The sequence below is a fragment of the Saimiri boliviensis genome, chromosome 4, assembly GCF_048565385.1.
Source record: "Saimiri boliviensis isolate mSaiBol1 chromosome 4, mSaiBol1.pri, whole genome shotgun sequence".
Taxonomy (NCBI): domain Eukaryota; kingdom Metazoa; phylum Chordata; class Mammalia; order Primates; family Cebidae; genus Saimiri; species Saimiri boliviensis.
In genome coordinates this window covers 165,987,635-166,012,284 of record NC_133452.1, presented here as the reverse complement: position 1 = coordinate 166,012,284, position 24,650 = coordinate 165,987,635, and the positions used below count along the sequence as shown (strand labels likewise).

The following is a 24,650-nucleotide window of genomic DNA, read 5'->3' as shown; positions in this document are numbered from 1 at the left end:
TCCCACAGACCTGAAACGACCCCACATGCCTGAGGAGACTCCACATGCCTGAGAAGACCCCACATGCCTGAGGAGACCCCACATGCCTGAGAAGACCCCACAGGCCGGAGGAAACCCCACAGGTCGGAGGAGACCCTAGAGACCTGAGACGACCCCATATGCCAGAGGAGACCCCACAGGCCAGAGGAGACCCCACAGACCTGAGACGACCCCATAGGCCTGAGGAGACCCCAGATGCCTGAGGAGACCCCACGTGCCTGAGGAGACCTCACATGCCTTAGAAGACCCCATATGCCGGAGGAAACCCCACAGGTCGGAGGAGACCCTAGAGACCTGAGACGACCCCATACACCTGAGGAGACCCCACATGCCTGAGGAGACCCCACACGCCTGAGATCCCACAGACCTGAGACGACCCCACGTGCCTGAGGAGACCCCACAGGCCGGAGGAGACCCCACAGGCCGGGGGAGACCCCAGAGACCTGGGATTCCCGCCCCGTGGCTTCCGCCGGCCCCGGCACCCACGGGAGAGGGTCCACACAGTCGGCGTTCGTTCCGCGGCGAAGGAGACCCCGTATCCCTGGGATTCGCGCCCCGTGGCTTTCACCGCACCCCCGCCCCGGCACCCACGGGAGGGCCCACGCAGCCGCGCTGATTCCGGCCAGGCCCCGCGCGCGCCCTTCCTCCCCGTGCTTTTCCCACCGGCACGTCCCTAGTGGGAGGTCAGAACCCTGCGAGTCGGGGTGACACGAGGAGCTGGGAGGGAAACACGCCCGCTCCGGAGGGGCGGACCGCGACTCACCCGGCCCGGCGCGCGGCTCCCGCCCGAAGAGGCAGCGCCCCCACCTGGTGGCTGCGCGGATCACAGGCGCTTTCCACGTCGTTTCTTCTCTCGGTGCCGGTTAAAACCCGGGCTGTTAACGAACGTCTCGCTAGACGGGATTCAGCTGCGGGGCCAGGCGAGGGCGAGGCCACGTTTTAACGGCGACTGCAGCTGCTGCGGCTGAATGGGAGGCCAAGCTGAGAAGTCGCGGGAGGATCTTTCTCGTTCACCTGCTGATTTCCACTGACTTCCAGAGGGTCTCCACGCGGAACGCAGACTGACCACGTGCGGTACTGATTAACAGGGACATTCCATCCTTTCCTTTTTCCCTTTCTTTACAGCTTTTTGTTACCGTGGCGCATGCGCAACATTTGGTGTCACTTTCGGTGTCAAGTTAAGGGTAGGAGTTTGGAGAAAATTGAAATACTCACTTTGCATCAACCTGTTATTGTGTGACACTGAAAAGTTATTTAGCTTTTGTATTATTAACACTATCTTTGAAATGAGGGTAGTAACAGAAATCATGTCATATAAGTAGAATCATGCAATGTATGTATGTAAAGTCCAGGCCAATAGCCAAGACTTACAACATTTGTTGCATTTTTTGCAAATATCGAGCCGTGGGACCACGTGGCCTAATGGATAAGGCGTCTGACTTCGGATCAGAAGATTGAGGGTTCGAATCCCTTCGTGGTTGGTTGTACCTTTTTCACTCTCCCGCTCCCAACTCTCAAGCAACACTGCACACCTTCCACACCCCAAAATTATAGCATCCAACCACTTTCAGGAAGCAAACGTCAAGTATCTACAATTCTCTCTTGTGTAAATGTAAAGTGGCATCAGTGATGGCTTCTGAGTTGCGAGTGATGCAGGTGAGGCCCGCGCACCAGCTTTCAGCTGTTTGTACTTCGGAAGAAGCGCTTGGCCAGGCTGGCACGCAGGTGCCCGGAGCTCGGGGCGGGATGGGGAGAGCGCGCGCCCTGGGCCAGGCCGACCCTCTGCCCGCCGGCTGGGTGGGCTGTGAGTGCAGGTGAAGAAGTTCTGTTCACCTGGTCCCCATTGGGTGCTCAGTGACAAGTTTGACTCGCAGACGCACAAAAAAATTGTATCTTGAGAGCCTTGTCTTTTTGAGGTCAGTTTAAATATTGCCCCCTTTCGAAAGGAAAACTTCCCACATGTTAGAAGAGCTGAAGGAACCCTCGCCATAACACCTGCTAGTGATTGAGGTGATGTGGTCGGCGGCCGGACGCTTTCGTGTTCCGCCCAGGCCAGTTCCCGGGTTGTCCCTCACGTGACTGTCCAAAATATCTCAGGAACCAAGGTGCTAACAAGATCTGGAAACAGGAGAAGAGGCGAGCCAGGAAGAGATCTTGAAGAAGATGGAGCTGCCTCTCCAAAAAGCGAAGGCCCTTTGTAATAAACCAGTAAAAGTCAAAACAATCGTCTGGGCAGGAAGATATAAAAGATAGAACAAAGAATTAAACCAGTAAATATCAAAACACAACAAAAGGGGAAAGAATCTGGCCAAATACATTTGAATATTTATATGAAATGGAAAAATTATTAGGACAACGTGACTCATTAAGATTCAAGAAAGAATAGCAATAATGAATAGTCAAACTACGAAATAAATTGAATTAGTTGTCAAACGTCTTCCTACTGAGAACCCCATGTCCCATCACTTATCTGGGGATTAAGAGCTAGGAGATCGAGACTGGCCTGGCCAACATGATGAAACCCCGTCTGTACTAAAAATACAAAAAATTAGCCGGGCGTGGTGGTGCACACCTGTAATCCCAGAGACTTGGGAGGCTGAGGCAGGAGAATCATTTGAACCCGGGAAGCGGAGGTTGCAGTGAGGCGAGATCCCGCCATTGCTTTCCAGCCTGGCGACAGAGCGGGACTCCGTCTCAAAACAAAAGGGAAGAAATAAATCCAAAGAGACGTGATCTCTTCCACAGCACAGAAAAGAGAGGGAAAAGACTCCCAACTACACTTGCAGAATGCCATAATGATATTTTTCCAGACAGTGTACTCTAAACAGTTTTATTGAGGCATAATTGCCATGCAAGAAACTGCACAAGTTTAAACTCTGTAAGTTTTACATACAATATTGTAATCATGAAATGACCAGTACAATGATGAACGTAGACACACCCCCAAAAAATGTGGTGTGAAAGAATGTACAGAAGCATTTAAAAACACACTCTAGGTCAGGCATAGTGGCTCACGCCTGTAATCCCAACACTTTGGGAAGCTGAGAAGGCAGATCACCTGAGGTCGGGAGTTCAAGACCGGCCTGACCAACATGGAGAAACCTCATCTCTACCAAAAATACAAGAAATTACCCAGGCATGGTGGCCCATGCCTGTAATCCCAGCTACTCAGGAGGCTGTGGCAGAAGAATCAATTGAACCCGGGAGGCAGAGGTTGCAATGAGCCGAGATCGCACCACTGCACTGTAGCCCGGGCAACAGAGCAAGACTCCATCTCAAAAAAAAAAAAAAAAAAAAAAAAAAAAAAAAAAAAAAAAAAAAGTCTCTTCCCAAAGAGATTAGGAATTATCTGTTTTATGGCCTTCTCCCATGAGGCAAAATCTGTGAGCTAGTGCTCTGAAGCTGAAGGTGGGAACATCCATGCTTTTCTCTGAGTAATACCTCTGCTTTAGTAGGTTGGTGGAATGAGGTCTTCAGGTCTTCTTAGCTTGAAACTACACTGCCGGCATGCAACCACTGCCTTACCAGCTGGAAGAAGGGTGGTTGGGGCCCTAATATTTACAGTGGCAACATACCCAAGATAGAGCTTCCATCCATCCCGTAAGAGATGATTGGGATGCTGCCACTTCTAAGATGCAGTCACTGGAAACTTCACAATCAGTAGCTGGAGGGAGGATGAAAAATGCTGATGCCCTGGCCCTTCCAGGATAGCAGCCCTCAGACTGAGAGCCGGGGAGCGAGGGAGCCCTGTGTTCTTCATTGCACTGGTCTGCGGTGGAGTTTTCATTTCAATGAACTGGGAGGGAAAGAAGGAGGAATCCACTCTGTCTTAGTCTGTCTGGGCTACTATAACAAAAATACTGTAGACTGGGAAATTTATAAACAACATAAATTTATTTCTTATAGTTCAGATGGCTGGGAAATCTAACATTAAGTTGCCAGCAGATTTAGTGACTGGTGAGAGCTTGTTCTTTGCTTCAAAGATGGCCTCTTGCTGCATCCTCACATGGCAGAAGGGTGGAAGGGGGTCACTAATCCTATCCGTCAGGGCTCAACCCTCCTGATTTGGTCATCGCCTAAAGACCTCTTAACACTGCCATACTGGTGACTCAGTTTTAACATACAAATTTTGAGGGGGCACAATCAGACCATAACACTAGTTCAAATACTGCAGACTAATTTTAGTAGATTTTCTTGAATAGATATTTCTTCATTTGCTGTAAGCCCAGAGGACCTTTGCCAGAGAATTTTTTTTTTTTTTTTTTTTTTTAAGATGGAGTCTTTCTCTGTTATCCAGGCTGAAGACCAGTGTTGCAATTGGTTCACTGCAACCTCTGCCTCCCGGGTTCAAGCGATTCTCTTGCCTCAGCTTCCCAAGTAACTGTGACTACAGGCACCTGCCACCATACCCAGCTAATTTTTGTATTTTTAGTACAGATGGGGTTTTGCCATGTTGGCCAGGCTGGTCTCGAACTCCTGACAGGTGATCCACCTGCCTTGGCCTCCCAAAGTGCTAAAATTACAGGCATGAGCCACGGTGCCGAGCACTTTGCCAGAGACTTTTAAATGGTTGATTTGAAAAAAAAGAATTTTCACTAGTTTCACTTGAGAGTAGGTCTCCAGGCTCTTTTCAGTCCATGTTGAAAGTCAGTCTCTGGAAATACCTGAAACTTCAGGGTTTATTGGTTATAAAAACTATTCACAGCTGTATCATATAATACTATGAATATATTTATGTGCCTTTTAGTTTTCTGCAGTTATTAAGTGCCTTGCACTTTATCTTTTATGACCATGTAACCAATTCATTCTCAATTCATTTTCCTGGAATTTAAGCAACTCTCAGTAGGGAGAAATACCACAAAGAACCTATCGTTTTTAATATTTTTCTTAGTAGTCTCCTCTCTGGGGCCTTCGTCCCCCTGCTTCGATCTGGACGGGTTGTTCTGTAGGCATGTTACACAGGTGTCTTCCTGGGGCTTTTCTTCCACCGACCTGGGATATACTTTGCCTTCTTCCTGTTTTGGATCCCTGTGTTTTCCTGTTTTCAGTGTTGTATCATTTTGGTGGAGAAAAGCCTCTAGGAATTTTCCGAGAGCAGGACTCTGTCTATAAATGGCTTTATAACACACTCACTTTTGATTGATAGTTTGACTAAGAAATTAGACAAGAAATTCTGTCTGTCATAATTTATGACATTGTTCAATTGTCATTTTTAACTCTTTTTTCTATTAAATGAAACATTTCTAAAGAAAACATGCAGATGCTTCTTTCTGTTCAGATTTGGTTTAAAATCCAAAGCAAAAAAAGAGAAAAGTTTGGCCTGGTCCTGGTATCTGTCTGGTGGGAAGGTACTCAGGTGTATCTGGAAGAGGACTACATCCAGCTTCTAACCACCATGACAAGTACGCAACACATAAGAATTGTCTGTTACAGAATTTTCTTGAAAAAATGTTACGCAAACTGGAAAGAAGCTACCAAGTGGGACTGCCTGGCATCTCTAAACGACCTCAATTATTTAAAATTAAATATACAAAGGTTTCTCAATATGGATACCAAACCCTCTTCTCCTTGTCACGGGTGACAAAGCAAATCAGCACACCTACCAAAGGGACAGCCAGCACTAGGAAAATGCAGGTAGAAAGGACTGTGGACTCTGGTTTGCAAAATCAGGCAAGGAATGAGAGACACATCTATCCATTCATACCTCAACTCACTCTAGAGATCTGGAAACTCTATTCAGAGCAGGAACTCTGGGCCTGGTGCAAGGACATAAGGAGTCAGAAGCTTTTACTCCAAGGGTAAATCTGAAAAGCCCAGGATTCCAAATAATTCTGGAGTTTCTGTGCTGTGGTGAGAGCAGAGAGGACCCACTTCTTGAGGCAATTAGAAGATCCCTAAAAGTAACAAACTCCTAACTTACCCTAGGCTCTTACTTTGTACTCAGCACTGTGCTAATGGCTTATACCCATCATTTATATCTATGTAACAAGCCTCATTCAAATGTAGTGGCTTAAAGCAACAACTGTTTCTTCTGTTTACAGTTCTTCAGGTCAAGGATTTGAGCCGTGTTTAGCGGGGCAATTCTTTTATTGGTTTTACCTTGGGTCGCTCATGTGATTGTGGTCATCTGGCAGCTAGACTGAGACTGGGTGGTCCAAGACGATCCCACTAACATGTGTGGGGTGTCAGCTGGACCGCCTCACATGGCTGAGATGGCTGAGCCTCTCTCCATGCAGTCTTCCATCTAAGACGCTTGATGAGGTTTCCATACACGGTGGTAACAAGATTCTAAGAGGTTAGTGACAAGGTTTCTTGAGGCCTAATCTTAGAACTCCCACACCACCATTTCTATACCATTTCACAGCATTCTGTTGGTCAAAGCAAATCGTCAAGTCAACTCACATACAACAGGGAGGGAAACAGACTTGGCCTCTTGATGAAAGCTGCTACAAGAGTCACATGACAGACCAGGTGTGGTGGCTCATGCCTGTAACTGCACCAATCTGGGAGGCTGAAGTAGGCAGACAGCTTGAGCTCAGGAGTTCGAAACCAGCCTGGGTAATATGGCGAAACCCCGATTCTGCTATTAAAGAATACAAACATTAGCCAGGCATGGTGGAGCACACTTGTGATCCCAGCTACTCTAGCAGCTGAGGCATGAGAATCACTTGCACCCAAGAGGCAGAGGTTGCCGTGAGCCAAAATTGCACCACTGCACTCCAGCCTGGGGGACAGATAGAAGACAGATAGAAACCTTGTCTGAAAAAAAACAAAACAAACACACATACTACAGACGGATATGCATACAGGGATGGCAGGAATTTGTGGCCGTTAATCAATTGTTAAAATTTATTATCAAACAACATGGTGAATAGTTCTCCTATTAATATGTTCATTGTACATCCTGGTTAAGTAAATTAAGTAAATTATCCACTATCACTTTTTTTTTTAACTAAGCGTTAATTCAAGTTGGTCTGTAGGTCTTGTTTTGAATCCACCTTTACCTGGTGGGCAGGTCAAGATGAGATCTGGGAGAACGTAAACACTTCAAAATGCAGCAGCAGCTGGAAAAGAGCAGGCAGTGCTCAGCATCTGCACGTGCCCGTCATGAATCTGTGAAGAGGGAGCGCTGCTGTGCCTCCAGAAGTCTCAGATGTTTAAGATTCAGAGGGTGAGGTTGGTGGCCCACACGTAGGCTTTCTGCTCCGCTCCGAGGCTGTAATGCGTCGGTTTATTTTTTGATATTCAATACCTGTGTCTCTGTCATAACTATAGACATTACAGGCTTATTAAGAATTCCAGAGAAGTGAAGAAACGGAAGTAGGGAAAGCAGATTCAGACAAGAAAATTCCCACAATACAACGATTTTAAAAACCCAAGATCGTCCTTATTTCCCAGAGTTGAAGAGTCACAGAGGAGTACTTGTCATTAATTTTTATATATATTCCTGATCTATAGACCGTGAAAGTCGGGTTTCTTTGAGACAAGGTCTCACTCTGTCCCGCAGGAACTACAGGTGCGCACTACCACGCCTAGCTAAATGCTAATGTTTTGTAGAGACAGGGTTTTATCACATTGCCCATGCCTCGTCCTGAACTCCTGGACTCAAGAGACCAGCTCCCCTCAGCCTCTCAAACAACTGTGATTACAGGCGTGAGCTACCATACCCGGTCCGTTTCTTACTGAAATGAATACTGTCAAGAGCTGTCTTAGCGACTGTTGCTAAGGTATTGGACAAAGGCAGACATCAAAAAGGACCGTGAGATTACATCTGTCATCCCTTGCCTTAAACTGGGAATTCTAAGTCAAATCACGGGAGGGTTCTGAGTACAGTCTAAATGAGAACGACATACATCGCTGAAGGGGATCTCAAACTCAGTACACTCTCCCCATTTTTGAATTTCTACAGCTAGGAGAATAGTAAAACTGCTCCAGGTGAGGCTCGAACTCACAACCTCGGCATCGCTCACAGGTGCACTGTCTTATAAGTACCGCGCGCTAACCGATTGCGCCACTGGAGCCATGGAGATAACAGGGATTTGGGAAGGTATAAGATGCTTATACAGATTACAGATGAACTCTTTTCAAACTTTTTTTTTTTAACGTATTTATTAAATCATATGAACTTTAGTCACCTTCTAATACGGGACTTCCACGAATAGGACTGAAAGCAAAAATGAAGGGAACCCTGGAATTAGCTGACCCTGAGTCCTTTTCCTCCCATCTCAGAGATGCCCGGGGACTCGCGGTTGCCGTCACCGGTACCTCGATTTTCTGCTCAGATTTTCCCACGGCTTCTCTCAAATCAGACAATCATTTAAAAGCATTTGAACGAAAGAAAGTCACATCGGTTCACCAAAAGCAGGAGGCTGAGATGGCTGCATGTAAAATAGACGAGTCAGTCCCGCATTGCGGGCGAAGTCTCCACCAAGAAGCGCGTCTTCCGCCTGCTCAAACCCCGCGCACTTTCCATCCACCGTTTCGGAGTCCCGCGGGCTTCACAGCGCCGCTGTTCCCCTTCCTGTCTCTCCACTCTGCGTTCGGCTACACTATTTGCTGCTTTAAATGAAATGCCAACCTCTACCCGCATCCAGACACTCGCTGATTTTAAATCTAATAATGTTAAACTACTTTGCTACCCTGAAACACTCAGAGAGCGAGTATTTCTTTTACAAAAATCACTGTTTGCGATATACAGATGCAACGCAGGCTAAATAAATGCAGAAAAATAGTAATATCATTATTTGAAAATTTGCTAAAGTCTCGTATCTTGAGAAATCCATTGTTTACCTTTGCTGCATTAAATGTCAGGCTTTTTCTATGAAGGTTTAACAAAGAGATTAAATATTTTTAAAATTTTTGTGTTATTGAACTACATAACAAATAGCCCCTCTCACTAGCACATTCATTTTTTATTTTTTCAGGCTGAATGTCCTCTGGCCTTCCTGTGATATACACATATCTAGTGGCGTTCCCAGCACTGCATGGAAACCACTTGAACCTGCCCACTTTTATGAACTTTTGATCCCCTATTTATTATTTTTTTTTAGACGAGTTTCACTGTTGTTGCCCAGGCTGGAGTGCAGTGGCACAATCTCGGCTCACTGCAACCTCCGCCCCCCAGGTTCAAGCGATTCTCCCGCCTCAGCCTCCCAAGGAGCTGGGATTACAGGCGCCTTTCTCAACGCCCGGCTCTTCCGTATTTTTAGTAGAGGTGGGGGTTTCATCACGTTGGCCAGGCTGGTCTCGAACTCCCGACCTCAGACGATCCACTCACCTCGGCCTCCCAAAGTGCTGAGATTACAGGCATGAGCCACTGTGCCCAGCTTGATGCCCAATTTCTGCCACCTGCTGAAACAGTTTTGGTGTTTCTACTACATTGAGTGAGAGACATTTTTCTTTTTTTCCGAGTGGGAGCCATCTGAACAGTGTGTCGGTTCTTGACAGTGTAAGTTCTGCATTCAGGGAGAGCGCTCCCGTATCAATGAAGTCTCCTTATCTAATTTCAGGTTGCCCTCCCCTTCTTCAGGAACTCTGAGAATCTAGTTTGATATGAGGCAGATGCTGAGTGGGAGCTGAGGCACATAATATTTGGCAGGACAGTCATCTGCATTGTTCTCAAGCAAGAAGGATATGCTAACCCTCGATAAGAAGCAGTGGGCCACTTCTAAAAGTTTTCGGGTTCCTGGAAAATTTGGGGATTTGGATATTGTAATACATCAAACAGAAGTCTCCATCCAATATCTCATAGTTCTATTCTTTTTCAATAAAGGCCATGACTTTGACATAGAAAACGATCTAGGTTGGGAACTTTTTTTTTTAAGACAATGTCTCTATCTGTTACTGAGGATAGAGTGCAGTGCTGAGATCTCAGATCATTGCAGCAGCTGTGACTTCCCAGCCCAAGTGATCCTCCTACCTCACCTCCCTAGCAGCTGCGACCATAGATGTGTGCCTGGCTAGGTCTTTTAATTTGAGGAGATGGGGTTTCCGTATGTTCCCCGGGCTGATCTTGAACTCCTAGACCCAAGTGATGCTCCCGCCTCTGCCTCCCAAAGTGCTGGGATTAAAGGCATGAACCACCGTGCCCAGCTGGAAGTTAACTTCTTTAGAGTTTTACATACTATTCCTGTGATTAAGTCTTGGGCCTGAAGTTTAGATTTTTGGGCTCTGAAGTTGTAGGCAGGAGAGGTCCTTTACACACCCTATGGAGGCACACTTTCACGCTTAGCCTTAATTTAATAATATATCATCCTCAGTCTTTAACTGTCTCTCTCCAGAGCATCAACTTCCTCTGGCATAGGCTATCCAATTGCATTACGTTATAATATCTGTTCCCCTCGTGTTTCTCAAGCACCTAATACTTCATGTCTGCTGGTGCATACCCTTCCTCCGATTTAACACACCAGTTCAAGTTTGGCAAAAGTTTTGACAACCACACTGCTCCTTGTGCCACTGCTCATGTGTGCTTCAGCCATCTCCTCATCATCAACCAGACGGTGAATAGTTCAGCTTCAATATCTCTTCTTAGCATCATCTTTCTCAGATCATATTTGGTACCAACAATTACTGGTTGGATTCCCTAGAAAGTAGACTCTAAGATGGATATTTGCACTCAGGAACTTTACTAGGGCATTAACTGAGGGTCCACATGGAGGGTTGGGGGGTGGCAAAGAAGAGAAGCAGGATTTGTCAGAGGGAAAAATCGGGGTGCAGTGCGAGCACAAAAAGCTACCGGCCTACTCCTTGTGCATGTTTAGAGCTAGTATGGCCCTTCAAAGTCGTGCTAAGTTGAACCGTTAGGGTTTGGCCTTTATGCCTCTTAGGGACCAGTAATTGGATACAGGCTGCCCTGGAAAAAGGACAAACTTGGGTTGAGGCAATTCCTGAAGAGGAATGACAACTGAGAGCCATCCGGTGACAACCTTCCAAATGTAAATCTTTCTATCTGGGGGGATCAGATCTTCTGGGCAATACGTCATTTGTGACAGAGGAAGAAGGAGGAGGGAGATAAAACGAGTTCAAGCACCAGATAGGATTTTAAAATCCCCATAGAGATCTTTGATGCTGCAGAAAACATTTTATTGGAGGCAGTGGCAGGGCTCATTTTGAAGCTGAGGAATCCAGGGTTGAGATGGGAAAGCCCATCCTTCAGAAGATAAAGGGCATTCCTGCCCAGGTGCCATAACCTGAAGGCACTGAAGACCAGACAATAAGGAAGACTTTTGTAGGGCCAAACAGAGAGGTTCTGGGTCCCACCAGCATGGAGAGTCCCTCTATTCTTGTGAAGCAATGTTCTTGCTCCCATAGGAGAATGGCTGGTGGGGGGAGGGGTGTCATGGATGAAAACTGAGACAAAACAATTGGAAACTGATGATACATGTTTGTCCTAGGGGACAAAAAATGTTATGAAGTAGAACCTAAATTGTGTGACTATGATCCCATTGCTGTTTCTACATCCCTAGGGTGGAGAGAGTTGGAAGAGTCAGGATGTCTAGGAATGCTGTTCTTCAGGATGTGATGGCCGGCTGAAACACTGTTACAGAAGGACGATCTCCCTCTGGTGGATATGAGTAGTTCAGCCTTTAACAGAGGTCTGGGGATTTTAGGTTTCCGTTTTTTTCAGTCTTCACCCACATACTCTTGAGGGGCAAATGAGCAGTAGCCTTCCAAATATAGATCTAGTTTGTGGAGAGTGGAACTCTGGCAGTAAGTGGAGGTGAGTTACTCATGGGGAGCCCATGTAGGAAGAGAGTGTTCCTCTTCCTACATGGAAGATGTCAAGAAGATGCATGTTCCTTTTTTGGGTGGGGAGAGGGAGCAAGTCGTTAGGCGAGAAGCAGGATGGCTCCTGCCCTTAACCCCACCTTCCTATTTGGTTCTGAATTGCTTCAAGTAGGCCTCGATGTCTGCCTTGACTAAGCTGACTGTGGCCTGGTGGGACCAGCGCATGACAGGGATTCCATCGGGACCCACCAGGAACTTTTCAAAGTTCCAACGGATGTCATGGACTTTGACAGGGTCCCAGGATATAGATTTGAATGTGCCCAAAATCTCAGAGGGATGAGGACAGGAGTGCTAAAGCAGAGAGACGGAAAAGACAAACAAAGTTATTTGTGCTCCTGGATGATCCAGACTATTTTCACCCACAGGTAATCCACTCCTTCCTATACCTAGATATTTTAACTTCCTGTTATTCCTAATAAACTCCATAAATTCTTGAATCACCACTATGCCAACTACCAAGAACATTATAGATATTACAGCAAAACCTGCCCTCTTTTGTTTCTCCCCACAACCCCATCACAAAATTTTGCTGCCATGGATAAGAAATGTTACCTTTTATGCTTTTGGCTTTCTTTTCTTCCAAGTGAATAGCTTGGATTTGAATGTGGTTTTCCGGGTCTTAGGGTTCCATGGGCCAGTAAATTTCAATAATTATCTTTAGGGACCAACACTGAATTACTAATATTTTGTCAAATAACAACAAAAAAAATTTAAACACCATCATTCTGTCACTTAATTTAAAAAGACCATTGGAAGAATAAACCGCATGTGGGTCATAATTTTTTAATAAAGGGAAGCCCTGTAAGTTAGATGAGTTGAGTTTATAAAATAACTTCTTACACTGTTGCTTTTTTCTTTGAGACAGAGTCTCGCTCTATCACCCAGGCTGGGGTGCAGTGGCACGATACTCTGTTCTATTGTCTTCAATTTACCGAGGATATACAAAGTCTTAACATGGACTAGTCTTGCTTCACAGTCCAGGAGTTAGGAACAATTCACTTTGGTAGTCTTTAGGGTTCTTTCAGCTCTGGCATTCTCTATGTCTAAAAATCAGTGTTTCATAAAAGGTAGCTACTATACGGTATCATATCTGTTGATTTGTTATTTTGTTTTGTTTTGTTTTGTTTTGTTTTGTTTTGAGACAGTGTCTTGCTTGGTTGCCCAGCGTGGAATGCAGGGGCACAACCAGAGGTCACTGCAGCCTCCGGCTCCTGGGCTCAAGCTATTCTCTGGCCTCAACCTCCCAAGTAGCTGAGACTACAGGTTTATGCCACCACACTCAACTAATTTTTTTATTTGTTTTGTAGAGACAGGATCTCACTATGTTGCTCAGGCTGGTCTCGAACTCCTGGCGTCAAGCAGTTCTCCTGTCCTGCCTCAGCCTTCTTAAGTGCTGGGATTACAGGCATGAACTACTACACCCAGCTATGTACCTGATGGTTTCTAACTCTCTCTCCAGTATAACGTCACCAAGGGTAGAGACAGTGCCTTATTCATCTTTATATCCTTATTACTTAGACTGCTTTATAAATAGCAGGCACCCATTCAGTGTTCCTAGAATGAATGAATGAATGAATGAATGAATGGTCAATGAGCAAAAGAGCGTGTTCCTAGTAAAAGCTGCCATTCCACACAACTCTCTTCACCACACGAAGTTAGAGCCCCAGAGATAACTCACAGATTAATCTCCAGATCAGCATGTGGAATGTGGAATGCTGATCTGAAGATTTCCTCCAAAAAGACCTATCCCACCTCCAGGCATGAGCCCTAGGATCCACTTCTGCCCCACCCACTGTATGCTAGGAATATTGGAAAAGAGGAGGAGGCTTAGCCAGGAATTCACTCACCTTCAAGAAGCTGAAGACTTTCTGTTCTTTTTCACCATTCACATCTCCTTTCTCAAAAAGCTGGAAATTGGGTACAAATCCTCCCCCTGGACGGACATACCTGCAACAAGCCATAATGTTCCCAGGAAGCTCCAGGATAGCAAGAAAAGGTTATAATGGGACACTAGGATTTGGAGTCATGAGAAAGGGCAGAAAGAGGGAAATATCATTGCGGGCAGGAGGAATACAGCCATGTTTTGACTTGGGGCTCTCTGATTCACTTTATTTCTCTCTATCCCACAACCCGTCTCTTTTCCTCAATCCCTGCTGTCTTCCCTAGATCATCCAAGTCTCAGCCAGGGATGGAGAGAGAGTCTCTGGAAACTGCTAGACTCTCATCCAGGTAAGCCAAAGTTATACTCTGCTTGCAATGCCTGTTAATCCACAGCTCCCCAGGAAGTTCCTGAGCTAGAAGGGCCTCTGGAGACTGCGGAAAGGCACACAGGCACCTCCTGTTGGATTTCAAGCAGGCACTTACTTGAGCCCAGGAAGAATCTCCTTGTTATCTCCTGGTTCTTGCTTTCCAAACTGGTTGCAGGGAAAGCCCAACACAACTAGACCAAAGGGCTTCAGCTCCTCCTGGAGTGCATTCAGTTCTGCGGTTAGGGGAGGGACAACATGTTGGTCTGGGTAGACATTCTGCCTTGTGCAGGGATCTTTCCCTGGAGTGACCCATTTTTCAGAGAAGGCAACAGAGGCCCAGGGAGAGAAACAGTTCTAGATCAGCAGGGCTATTAGTGGCAGAGCTGAAGTTATGAAGTTACAGTCCGGATCTTCCCTTGTGCGCTCAAAAGCCCTTTGTTATGCTGCAGTGTTTCCCATACCTGCGGCACAGCAGAATCCGCTGAAGGCCCTTCCCTAAAAATGGGGATGCCCAGGTCCCATTTCAGAGAATTTTCTGTTCCTCTGAAATGGGGCTTAGTCATCTTTACTATTCAAAAGCTCAACAGGTGATTTTTAAATAAATAATACACTGCTCATTATTTTGCCTTCCCTGTTTGGTTAACTGAGAGCTTGAATCTTTCTTTTTTAAGGGAAAAGACAGACAATGAGGACCAAGCTTCTGTCCTCTGTGCAGTCTGGCTCACCCTGTGTGGAGTGGAAGTAAAACTGATAAAGGCAAAGAGCATCAGAGAAATTTGAAGTCAAGCATCCTAACATATTTCAACAATCCTCAAGATGATAAAGATGCATTCTTCCTAAAACTTCTCAGTGGTTTGCTGAAACACAAACTTCAGCTGCCTTCTTCCACCACCAGGAAGTTTTCCAACTTGTCTGCTCAGACTCTTACAATCATCTTCTTTCTTAACTCTTTCTAAGCTAGATGCCTTTAGTCCCTTGACAAACGCTAACCAGTCCCACTGAGATTCAGCTCAGCCAACTGCTGCCTCCTTGAGACCTTGTTTAAACAGAGATTGCCTTTCTGTTTCCACAGGGTTCCTCAGTACCTCTCCCTATATTCTTCCGTTCTCTGTTAGTTGCAGAGTGGAAACTGAATAAATCAATTCTTAAAAGTCCCTATAAACTGGGAAAATAAATTATGGTCCAATAAATATTATTCAGTCTTAAAAAATAATGTGGAAATGATCTGAACTCAAATGTATTTTGTTAATTAAAAAATCAAGGCAGCAAATAGTATTTATCGTGTGTTATCAGTTTGGAATGGGGAAGTAGAAAAAAGAACCTATCTATGTATTCTATAAACATGATAATATTGGTCTACCAAAGGGAGGGGAAGAAGGTGGAAACCTTTAGTTCTAATTTTTTTTCTTTTGGCCTTTGAGACTTGTGAACATAATACCTATTCAAAACACAATTAAAAACAACAAAAAAGGAGGTCTTATTATTTCAAATATAAGAAGTATATTTGTCTCTGATATAATCCATCGTGATCATTATTTGCTGATTTTTAAACCACATGCCCTAAAACATGAGAATGATAAAATTCTTCCCTGAATAATGTGCAAAAAGGGAGGACAAACTACATCCTAAAGGGGGGTCGAGGTTGGAGAGGGAGTGTTTGCTTCTATTACAGCCTCATCTGCCAGCCGTCATGCTCGTCAAATGCAGTTCCAGGTATAAAACTCCTTCTCCTTGTCATTGCAAGGTACCTGTAAAACTGTGGAAAAGTTTCAAAAACATGGATCCTCTTTCTTGTATTTATCAAGAAGACTTCTGCAATCATCTGAGAGGCTCCTAGTTCTCACGTATATATTGATTCCCCTGGAAAACTCAGGGAAAAGCAGAGGCAGAGCATGGGGAAGGGGTTGGCACATTTTTTTCTGTAAAGGGCCAGATAGCAAATATTTCAGACTTCGTGAGCCATACAGTTTCTGTCACCATTACTCCTACAACTGCTGACCTCTACTATACAGCATGAAAGCAGCCATAGCTGATGTGTAAATGAACAGGGATGGCTGCATTCCAATAACACTTTGCTAACAAAGCCAGGCTGACCAAATTTGGTCTGTCCGCCAGAGCTTGCTGGCTTCTGACAGGGGGATGAAGTCATGTGATTACGAGTATTTATTTTTGGTACATGCTTAGAATTAAAATATAATTCCAAGTATAATTTAGAATATAATCAACTGGAAAATTTAGTCCTAAAGAGATGTAGCTATGAATTCTTACCAGGATATTGCGCTGTCAGACCACAGTAGGTGGCCACGTTGACAAAGAGGACGTGCTTGCCCACATACCGCTTGAAGGGAACATATTCCTTCTTATTCAGCATGATGGCTTCGTAGTCATAGATGGTGCCTTTTTGATCTCTGTGACAATCCATCTGGAAGATTTTTTTTAAGTGATAATATTAATAACAAGAATTTTTAGCAACTATGTAACCTTTCAAAGAAGTCAAACGTTCTAACCAAGACCTAGAAAACAAATGAGAGTTGTCTAAAGTGTCAATGACAAGACTGAAACTTGGTTCTTGTAACTTGGAAATAAAAATCCAAGTCTCATAAGCCAGACAGAGAAAGACAAGCATAGCATGTTCTCACTTATTTGTGGGATCCAAAAATCAAAACCATTGAACTCATGGAGACAGAGAGTAGAAGATGGTTACCGGAGTCTGGGAAAGACACTAGGAGAATGAGAGGGAGGTTGGGATGATTAATGGGTACAAGGAGAGACAGTTAGAAACGGTGAATAAGACCTAGTATTTGATACCACAACAGGGAGACTACAGTCAGTAATACTCCAACTGTACATTTAAAAATAACTAAAAGTGTATAACTGGATCATTTGTAGAAAAAAGGCTAAATGCTTGAGGGGATGGATACCCCATTTTCCATGATGTAATTATTACACATTCCGTGTCTGTATCAAAACGTTTCCTGCACCCTATACATATATACACTTACTCTGTACCTGTCCTCCCCCACCCCCTCCACACACACACAAGAATCAAGTCTCCTTTTTTTTTTTTTTTTTTGAGACAGAGTCTCGCACTGTTGCCTGGGCTGGAGTGCAATGGCACAATCTCGGCACACTGCAACCTCCACCTCCCAGGTTCATGCGATTCTCCTGCCTCAGCCTCCCCAATTGCTGGGATTACAGGCACACACCACCACATCTGGCTAACTTTTTATACTTTTAGTAAGACAGGGTCTTACTGTGTTGGCCAGACTGGTCTTGAACTTCTGACCTCGTGATCCACCTACCTCGGCCTCCGAGAATGCTGGAATTACAGGCATGAGCCACCACAGCCGGCAGGTCTATTTTGAAAGCTATGAGATGCCAGGAAATGCACAGATAATGGAAAAGAGTATTGATTCATAAGTTGAGATGGTGGGAGCTGGAAGTAAGTGGAGCCAAAGTGAAAAGCACACTTGCCTTTCATGCTTCTGTGAAAAAGAGGCTACTCCTTGGCTTTGGATAGAAGGCCTCCTGCCTGGACTCTCTGAGAAGGGCGGGTTTTAATTGCTGACCTATTCTGAGGATACCTTGGTTGCTTCGCTTTCCCCAGTTCTTCTGACTTCTTACTCCACTTATCAGCAAGCAGAGTATAAAGAGCACTGCCCTGGCAATCAGAGGCCAGCTCCATTGTTAAATTCCTTGGTGAACCTCGGCAATTCCCATACCTGGCCCTCAGTTTCCCCTTGAGTAAAATGAAGATATTTATCCAGATTCTTGCTAGAACTTCAAAGGGGCTTCCATGTTTAATGTTCTAGAATCGAATATTATCCCCACCTTGAATTACTTTCTCCTGTCACTCACTTACCAATATGGTAGTTGTGTTAGCCAATACTGTGAAATCCCAGCTTTTGGTAGCTCTCAAGAAAGGAGATGGAGAACCCTAAGGTCCATCTGCAAGTGAGTCCCTGAAATCTGTCGGGCAGCATCCAACCTGCCAGTCACCCATCTCCTGAGCCCATTGTGCTCTAGGTGTCTAATATCCACCTTCGTTCTCCGTTCCACCTATCCCATTCCTTCTCAAATATCACAAACATATTAATAGTTGAGCCGATGTCCACACAACATTTTTTATGTGTTTGTTATGTGTTTGTTAAGTTCCACATAACAGAAATTAGTCCTGCCTGAAGTTCTCATTGCATGTTCTTTTATTAAATTCCTCTACAAGGCAGGTCTCATCTTACTCCTCCTCTGTCTCTAGACCCTTACAGGGTGGTTCACGCAGTTCCCAAAGTGTACTGAGGCCACAGTGCTCACCAGCACATGCCGATCCCTTTTCTTATACTCAGGAAGCTGCCACAAATTGCTCATGGAATACAGAATATATACAACAGGGATATGAAAAGGAAGCTATATGTCCAAACCATCCAGTGAGAAAAAGGTGGAAAGGAACTGGCGGGAGAAAAGACCGAAAGACATTATCTGATATGGAATGTCCAGACTTAAAGTAGGATTAAACTTGGCTTCCTGGAAATGCATTAGTCTACTAAGAATTTTGGTTGAATACCATCTGCCCCCATTCAGAGAAGGAATAATATAAAACAAAACAAAACAAAACAAAACAAAACAAAACAAAACACAACTTTTGTCCAGTCCTGTAAGCCCACTGATTCTATCATTAGCATACTAGGTTGTAGCTACTCACTTCTTACTCTTGGGGAAAAAGATATCTTTCTATGCAGGTTTCTACACCTTTCCCTAAGTTTATACATGCTTATATGCACCATCAAAACTGAGGCATCTATAAAGAGAATACAGTGTAAAAGCATTCGTTCCTATCTCCATGTTGCCTAGTTTCAAGTTAAACGTTTGTGAGAATTTGCCCTTTTTTTTCTTTTGCTACTGCAATGACAATCACTCACAGTCACGTTGGGTAGCAGGATACAAGAGCTTAGAGAGACTCTTAATTTGAAGACTCCTTATAGTACAGTTTAATTCTGATATTGTAACTGCTGTTTCAAATTTATTGAAGTCCATTTAACATGTATCCATTATCTCTAGCTGCAAACTCTGCAGCCCAGAGTCTCCACACTCAATTAAGCACCACAGGTAACATAAAAAAACACATCAGTTCTCAAAATAGAAGTTCAGCCAGGAAGTTATCTAGTTAATATTAGAGGCAAGGTGTGGAGAGATCTAATTAGAGCTGCATTTTGTAGAATGTATTATATGCATAGCAACTGTTGTTCACCCACCCATAAGGTAGTTGCTGTTACTGACAAATTTACAATGAGAAAACAGAGGTCAACTCGTCTAAAGCCCATTTACTTCATGATTATTTTCTGCCTACAAGTTACCTCATTCATTATTATCCTTTCCTAAATGGCCCCTTCTGCTGCCAGACACACGGGTCTTATCAATAAGGTCATGAGCCATGAATTGGGCAGAGAACTGAGGCCAGAATCCAAGATGCCTGACTCCAAATCGCAGGGCTCTGCCTTTTTTTTTTTTTTTTTTTTTATGTTTCTCTCATAACTCTCTGACTTTATCCATCCTTAAAACTTCCACATTCATTTTTTCCTACTCTGCAAGGGGTTCTTTGGAGCTGTGTCTGAGACGAGACCACTCAGCCTCTCCTTTAAACCCCAGTCCCCACCTACTCTAAGGCCCATCGCTGCCCCAGCCTCAGCCCCAGCTCTGAAGTGATGTGGCTGGAGAGGTCTCCAGGGGGCTCCCCCTGAAGAAGGGGAGAAACGCCTACAGTATGGACACCCTTTCTTCCCTAGTCATATTCAGCTCAAGGAACACCCATCCACAGCAGTGAGGAAAATTCAAGGAGGAAAAAAGCAAGGTTTAGGGGAACCAGCAAAGAAGAAGACATCAGGAGTCTGAGTCTTACAAGGACTGGAGGGCAGGATCTAGAAGCAGGACAGAGAGTGACTACCGCACGTCTCCGAAGCACACACACCTTCATCTTCTGCTTGGGACTTGCTTGCACAAAGCAGGCTAGGAGAACGGGGAGCAGACGGACGGCCCTTAACTGTACAGTCATGACCAGTGCTCGTGGCCTGCTAGTCTGGAGGCCTGAGGTCCTTGCCCACCTCTGCAGTCTTTTGGTATTTTGGCAGGGACTTAGCCCAAGCCCCCAGAGGCCAATTGCAGGGCTGCAAGGATTCCTGATGCATGAGGTGGGCGTGAGGACTACAGAACACAAACCACATCCTCTCCCACAACGCAAACCACATCCTCTCCCACACACGCTCTGTGAGCACTCAGTGCTCACCAGTGCAATGAGGATTTGCGACTCATAAGTTCTGGGAAAATTATAAATGGGTGATGCCAACTCCTCTGAGGTCCTCAAAGACTACTGTCTGCTTTTCCTCAAGGGATGAAAGTGGATGAAAGTGTATAGATGCTGACACAGCCTTCCGGATACTGCAGTAAAGTCACAGCAAAAGGGTTGGTGTCGACATTCCAAATGTTACTTCTAATATTATCTGAGTTTTTTAAAAAAATCAAGAGATGGGCCAGCTATCTAGGATCTCTCACAAAGAGTTGGGAGGAAACTGGCCTGAGGAAGGGAAATAGTCACAATGTATGCAAAGGACAGCAGATTAATACAAAGCCTTAGAAATGCTTTTAAGTGCTTAAATACCAGTAAGAAAAAACTATCAGACCAACAGAAAAACACGGGCATGAAACAGAAAATCAACTGGCATCTGTAATAGGATACAATGTTCTCTCTCACCAATGATCAAAGACATATAAATAAGAAACTACACATTCTGCATTTATCAGATTGGCAGAAGTTAAAAGGAATGGTGGTTCCCAGCCTGGGCTCAGTCTGGTATAGGAGGCTCTTACGAGATACGTAAGGGAATGGGGAATACTGATGTTGCCAGCTTTCTGGACAAGAATCTGACATTCTGAATGCAGTGCTTTAAAAAAGTAAACATCTTTTTAAAAATAATGATACATTTACAAAAATTGCAAGCATTCCTCTTTTTTTTCTATTTTTTTAACTTTTAAGTTCAGGTTTGTTATATATGTGCAGGTTTGTTATATACTCAAACTTGTGTCATGGGGGTTAGTTATACAAATTATTTCGTCACTGAGGTTTTAAGCCTAGGACTCCCTGGTTATTTTTCCTGCTCCTCTCCCTCCTCCCACTCTCCACTCTCTAAGAAGCCCTAGTGGATGTTGTTCCCCTCTATGTGTCTATGTGTTTTCATCATTTATCTCTCATTTATAAGTGAGAACATGCGGTATTTGGTTTTCTGTTCCTGCATTAGTTTGCTAAGGGTAATGCCCTCTCGCTCCATCCATATCCCTGCAAAAAACATAATCTTTTTTCATGGCCTCGTAGTATTCCATGGTGCATATGTACCACATTTTCTTTATCTAGTCTATTACTGATGGGCATTTAGGTTGATTCCATGTCTTTGCTATTGTGAATAGTGGCAAGCACTCCTCTCAATAGCCTGGAAGCCCAGAGCCCAAAAGAACCAGGGAAATGAGATACAAGCTCCTCTAAGAATAAGGTTGCTTTGCCTTTCGACTGGCATGCAGGCCCCCATTCTTTCAGGGACAATTTCTAACAACCACTCAGTAGTCTTGGCTAAAATTTTAGAATATATGAATTGATGGATGCTCGCCTGGAGCCCCAGGAATTGCTGGGTTTCTCACATAAATAACATGGCTAATCCCTGCGGATTTCACAGGACATGGACCAAGACAGTCTTCCCTTTTATCTCCATGCGGTTTTAATTTTTGGACTCCTAGCGCTAATGTTTAATTAATCACGCTCCTAAGTTCACAATCATTTGTCCTTGTAAGGACAAATGATTTTGTTTTCTTTATTATTTATATCCTTTGATTCCCAAACTCCACTCTTCTTCCCCTCACTATCATAAGTATATTTAATATGCTTAATATGCATATTATTTGTATTCCTGAAAAACTTAGATATTCCTCATGAGATTATTAGCTCCTTAAAACTTAAAAAATTACTCATTTTTTTTCCCATTTGGACCTCAGTTTCAAAGGACTGAGTCAAACTCTTAAATTTATGCCATTTACCATCATTAGGCTGTGCACGGATTCTCTTATATAAATTTTAAATTTTTTTTGTCCCCAACCCACTGCCATTTTCCTACCTCTTAGAAGGAGTGGCAGAAGAACAGATAAGAGAGACTGGAAAGTGTTGGTGTGTGGCTGTTTCTAATGCTTTGAAACTGCAAGAAAGGAGTGAATTCAGCAACTAAGTGGGTTCTAGTGAGATAAGGAGACGCTGAAAAATCTGTGGGTTAGTGAAGAGGCTCACGGTTGTTTCCTTTCATTGCTCTCCCCACACGTCTCTCCTCCTCCCACAGGAACAGCACTGCCAGCCCAGCTTTGCTGAACTTCCATGTTTAGGAAATGAAAAGTTCTTCCTCTCCAGTTCTAAGTTCATTTTCAACCAGCCCCCTCCACCAACCCTGCCTCTTTGAGGTTCACACAAAATCCTGCCTCCACCTCTTTGAAGTCTTGAGTTGGGTTTAATTCTTGAAGTCTCACTGGGTTTAATTCTCCGCCAGTCTGGGGGAATCTGGGCATTCATGAGCTCTCCTGGAAAACAGAAGCTTTTTATTATCTCAGGTGTCTGATCTCTTCTTAGAGACCTCTAATCTGAGGGTGGAACCCATGCAATGCCTGACCCAGCCGCAAAACACCCAAAGCCCTTCAGGTTTCCTGCTTTGTGGCACCGCCTGGCCCCAGATGCTGACTCTCCTGCCCTCCTCCCCTCTATCACAGTTTAAAGAACCGTGCAGATTAAAATATCAAGCTTCAATCCTTCCCAAGCTATGTGACTTTGGGCAAGCTGCTCTCTGTCCCTCTGGCCCTCATCTGTAAAACTGGTTGACTAATATGAACTTACAGGGATAATTTTAGGGACAAAAAAAAAAAAAAGAGAGATTAGTTTAAACTCAGCACTGGACCCAGCCCAAGAAAAACACCCTGTGTTAATTTAACAGATGAATAAGCTGGTGCTCAGATAGAAAACCTGACTTTTCCAAAGCCTGTGTTTAGTGACAGCTGCCCCTCCCTTGCTCTTATAAATTCCTTACTTTCCTTGCCATTTCATCTTTGCTTGTCACACAATAACTAACTTCTAGAGCAGAAGAGAAACTTTCATCATAAACTGGGCCTCAATGGTCAGATCAAATGGCGTTCCCAAGCCCTTTTTCCATCGTTTCAGTTTCCCTGGAGGCAAGAATTCTGTGCAGGGAGCTCATGCTCAGCAGGAGGCCCACAGAGGGCACCTCTTGTCCTCACCCCCTGACTGCCTCATGTAGCAGCTGCCTCCTCTTCACCTTCAGCCAGAGCCACATAGCAAATCCCTACTGCTGCTTTTCTGGAATGCTGAAATCATCTCCTACATGCTTTCTCTCTTTCAGGCTCTTCATTTCCATCCTTTTTCCTTTACCCTCCTGCCACTGGAAACTCTAACCACCTGTCTGATGATAGCTCTCCTCCTATAAAGAGCCAGGGATGCTAACCAGTTTATTACAGCATCAGATCCAGAATCTCCAGCGAGGTATCTATCTGGTCTATTGTTGATGGGCATTTAGGTTGATGACATGTCTTTGCTATTGTGAAAGTGGCCAGCACCCCTCTTAGTAGTCTGGAAGCCCAGAGCCTTGAAGCTCTCCTGATGTGCTCTTAGCCTCCTTCTATTCTTGACTCCCATCACTCCCCATGTGAATCTCAGACAGCTACATTCTCTCCATTCTTCAACACACACTTCCTCGGATTTAGATTTTTGACCTTGGAGGTCTACTGTGCTGAGAACTTTGAGAACCTACCTCTCCTTGTTCAAATTATATACATTATGCAAATTATATATACATATGTAATTTGTCAGGACAAGGAATTCCCACTGAAAAACAGGAAATACAATTTGATCAAACTTTACCTATTAAAAAAAATTTTTTTTTTGAGACGGAGATTCACTCTTGTTGCTCAGGCTGGAGTGCAATGGCTGGCGCAATCTTGGCTCACTGCAACCTCCGCCTCCCGGGTTCAAGAGATTATTTTGCCTCAGCCTCTCGAGTAGCTGGAATTACAGGCATCCACCACCAAACCCAGCTATTTTTTGGTATTTTTAGTAGAGACAGGGTTTCACCATGTTGACCAGGCTGGTCTCAAACTCCTGACCTAAGATGATCCACGTGCCTTGGCCTCCCAGAGTGCTTGGATTACAGGTGTGAACCACCATGCCCCAACTACCTATCAAGATTTTAGGTGCAAATGTTTGTAGCCTGAGCCATAGATTAATGCTGAAAAGCCAAGCCAGGCCTTAATTAAGCCATAAAGTCTGACACTTCCCAGACTTCAAGAATCCTGTAATCAGAAGCAGTTCATGATCTTAAGCCTGGTGGGATACCTGGGTGGGAAAAATCATTACTGCCTACTTTTCCCTACCAGACTCGAATCTTTCCTTGAGGTAGTATTCTCATGAAAGTATGTTTCTTGCCCAAGCTCACTCAGTGGGTGAGTGGCCATTCACAAACTGAAATGAAGGCTTTCTGCCTCCCTGTC

At 44.5% G+C, this 24,650-nt stretch overlaps 1 protein-coding gene and 2 non-coding genes across 3 annotated transcripts; 1 reads left to right on the top strand and 2 right to left on the bottom strand.

The window, feature by feature from the left end:
- The first annotated feature begins 1,447 nt into the window (after positions 1–1,447).
- On the top strand, positions 1,448–1,520 carry TRNAR-UCG (transfer RNA arginine (anticodon UCG)). Its single transcript has one exon. It is a non-coding gene; the product is annotated as a tRNA-Arg (tRNA).
- Positions 1,521–7,966: 6,446 nt separating this feature from the next.
- Positions 7,967–8,060, bottom strand: TRNAI-UAU (transfer RNA isoleucine (anticodon UAU)). The gene is made up of 2 exons: positions 8,023–8,060; positions 7,967–8,002 (listed from the first exon to the last, which is right to left on the bottom strand). It is a non-coding gene; the product is annotated as a tRNA-Ile (tRNA).
- A 122-nt stretch (positions 8,061–8,182) lies between these two features.
- On the bottom strand, positions 8,183–20,121 carry GPX5 (glutathione peroxidase 5). Its single transcript, XM_003944711.4, has 5 exons — positions 20,038–20,121; positions 16,344–16,497; positions 14,191–14,308; positions 13,674–13,773; positions 8,183–12,117 (listed from the first exon to the last, which is right to left on the bottom strand). Exons 1-5 carry the CDS (start codon positions 20,119–20,121, stop codon positions 11,911–11,913), a joined length of 663 nt encoding a protein of 220 aa, XP_003944760.1. The 3' UTR covers positions 8,183–11,910.
- Positions 20,122–24,650: the final 4,529 nt, after the last annotated feature.

Coding starts and splice junctions, on each gene's coding strand:
- GPX5 (XM_003944711.4), bottom strand. CDS start 20,121: ATGACTGTACAGTTAAGGGCCGTCCGTCTGCTCCCCGTTCTCCTAGCC. Junction 13,774..14,190: donor GAGATTCTTCCTGGGCTCAA/GTAAGTGCCTGC, acceptor GGCTTGTTGCAG/GTATGTCCGTCCAGGGGGAG. Junction 12,118..13,673: donor AAGTCTTCAGCTTCTTGAAG/GTGAGTGAATTC, acceptor TCTCTGCTTTAG/CACTCCTGTCCTCATCCCTC.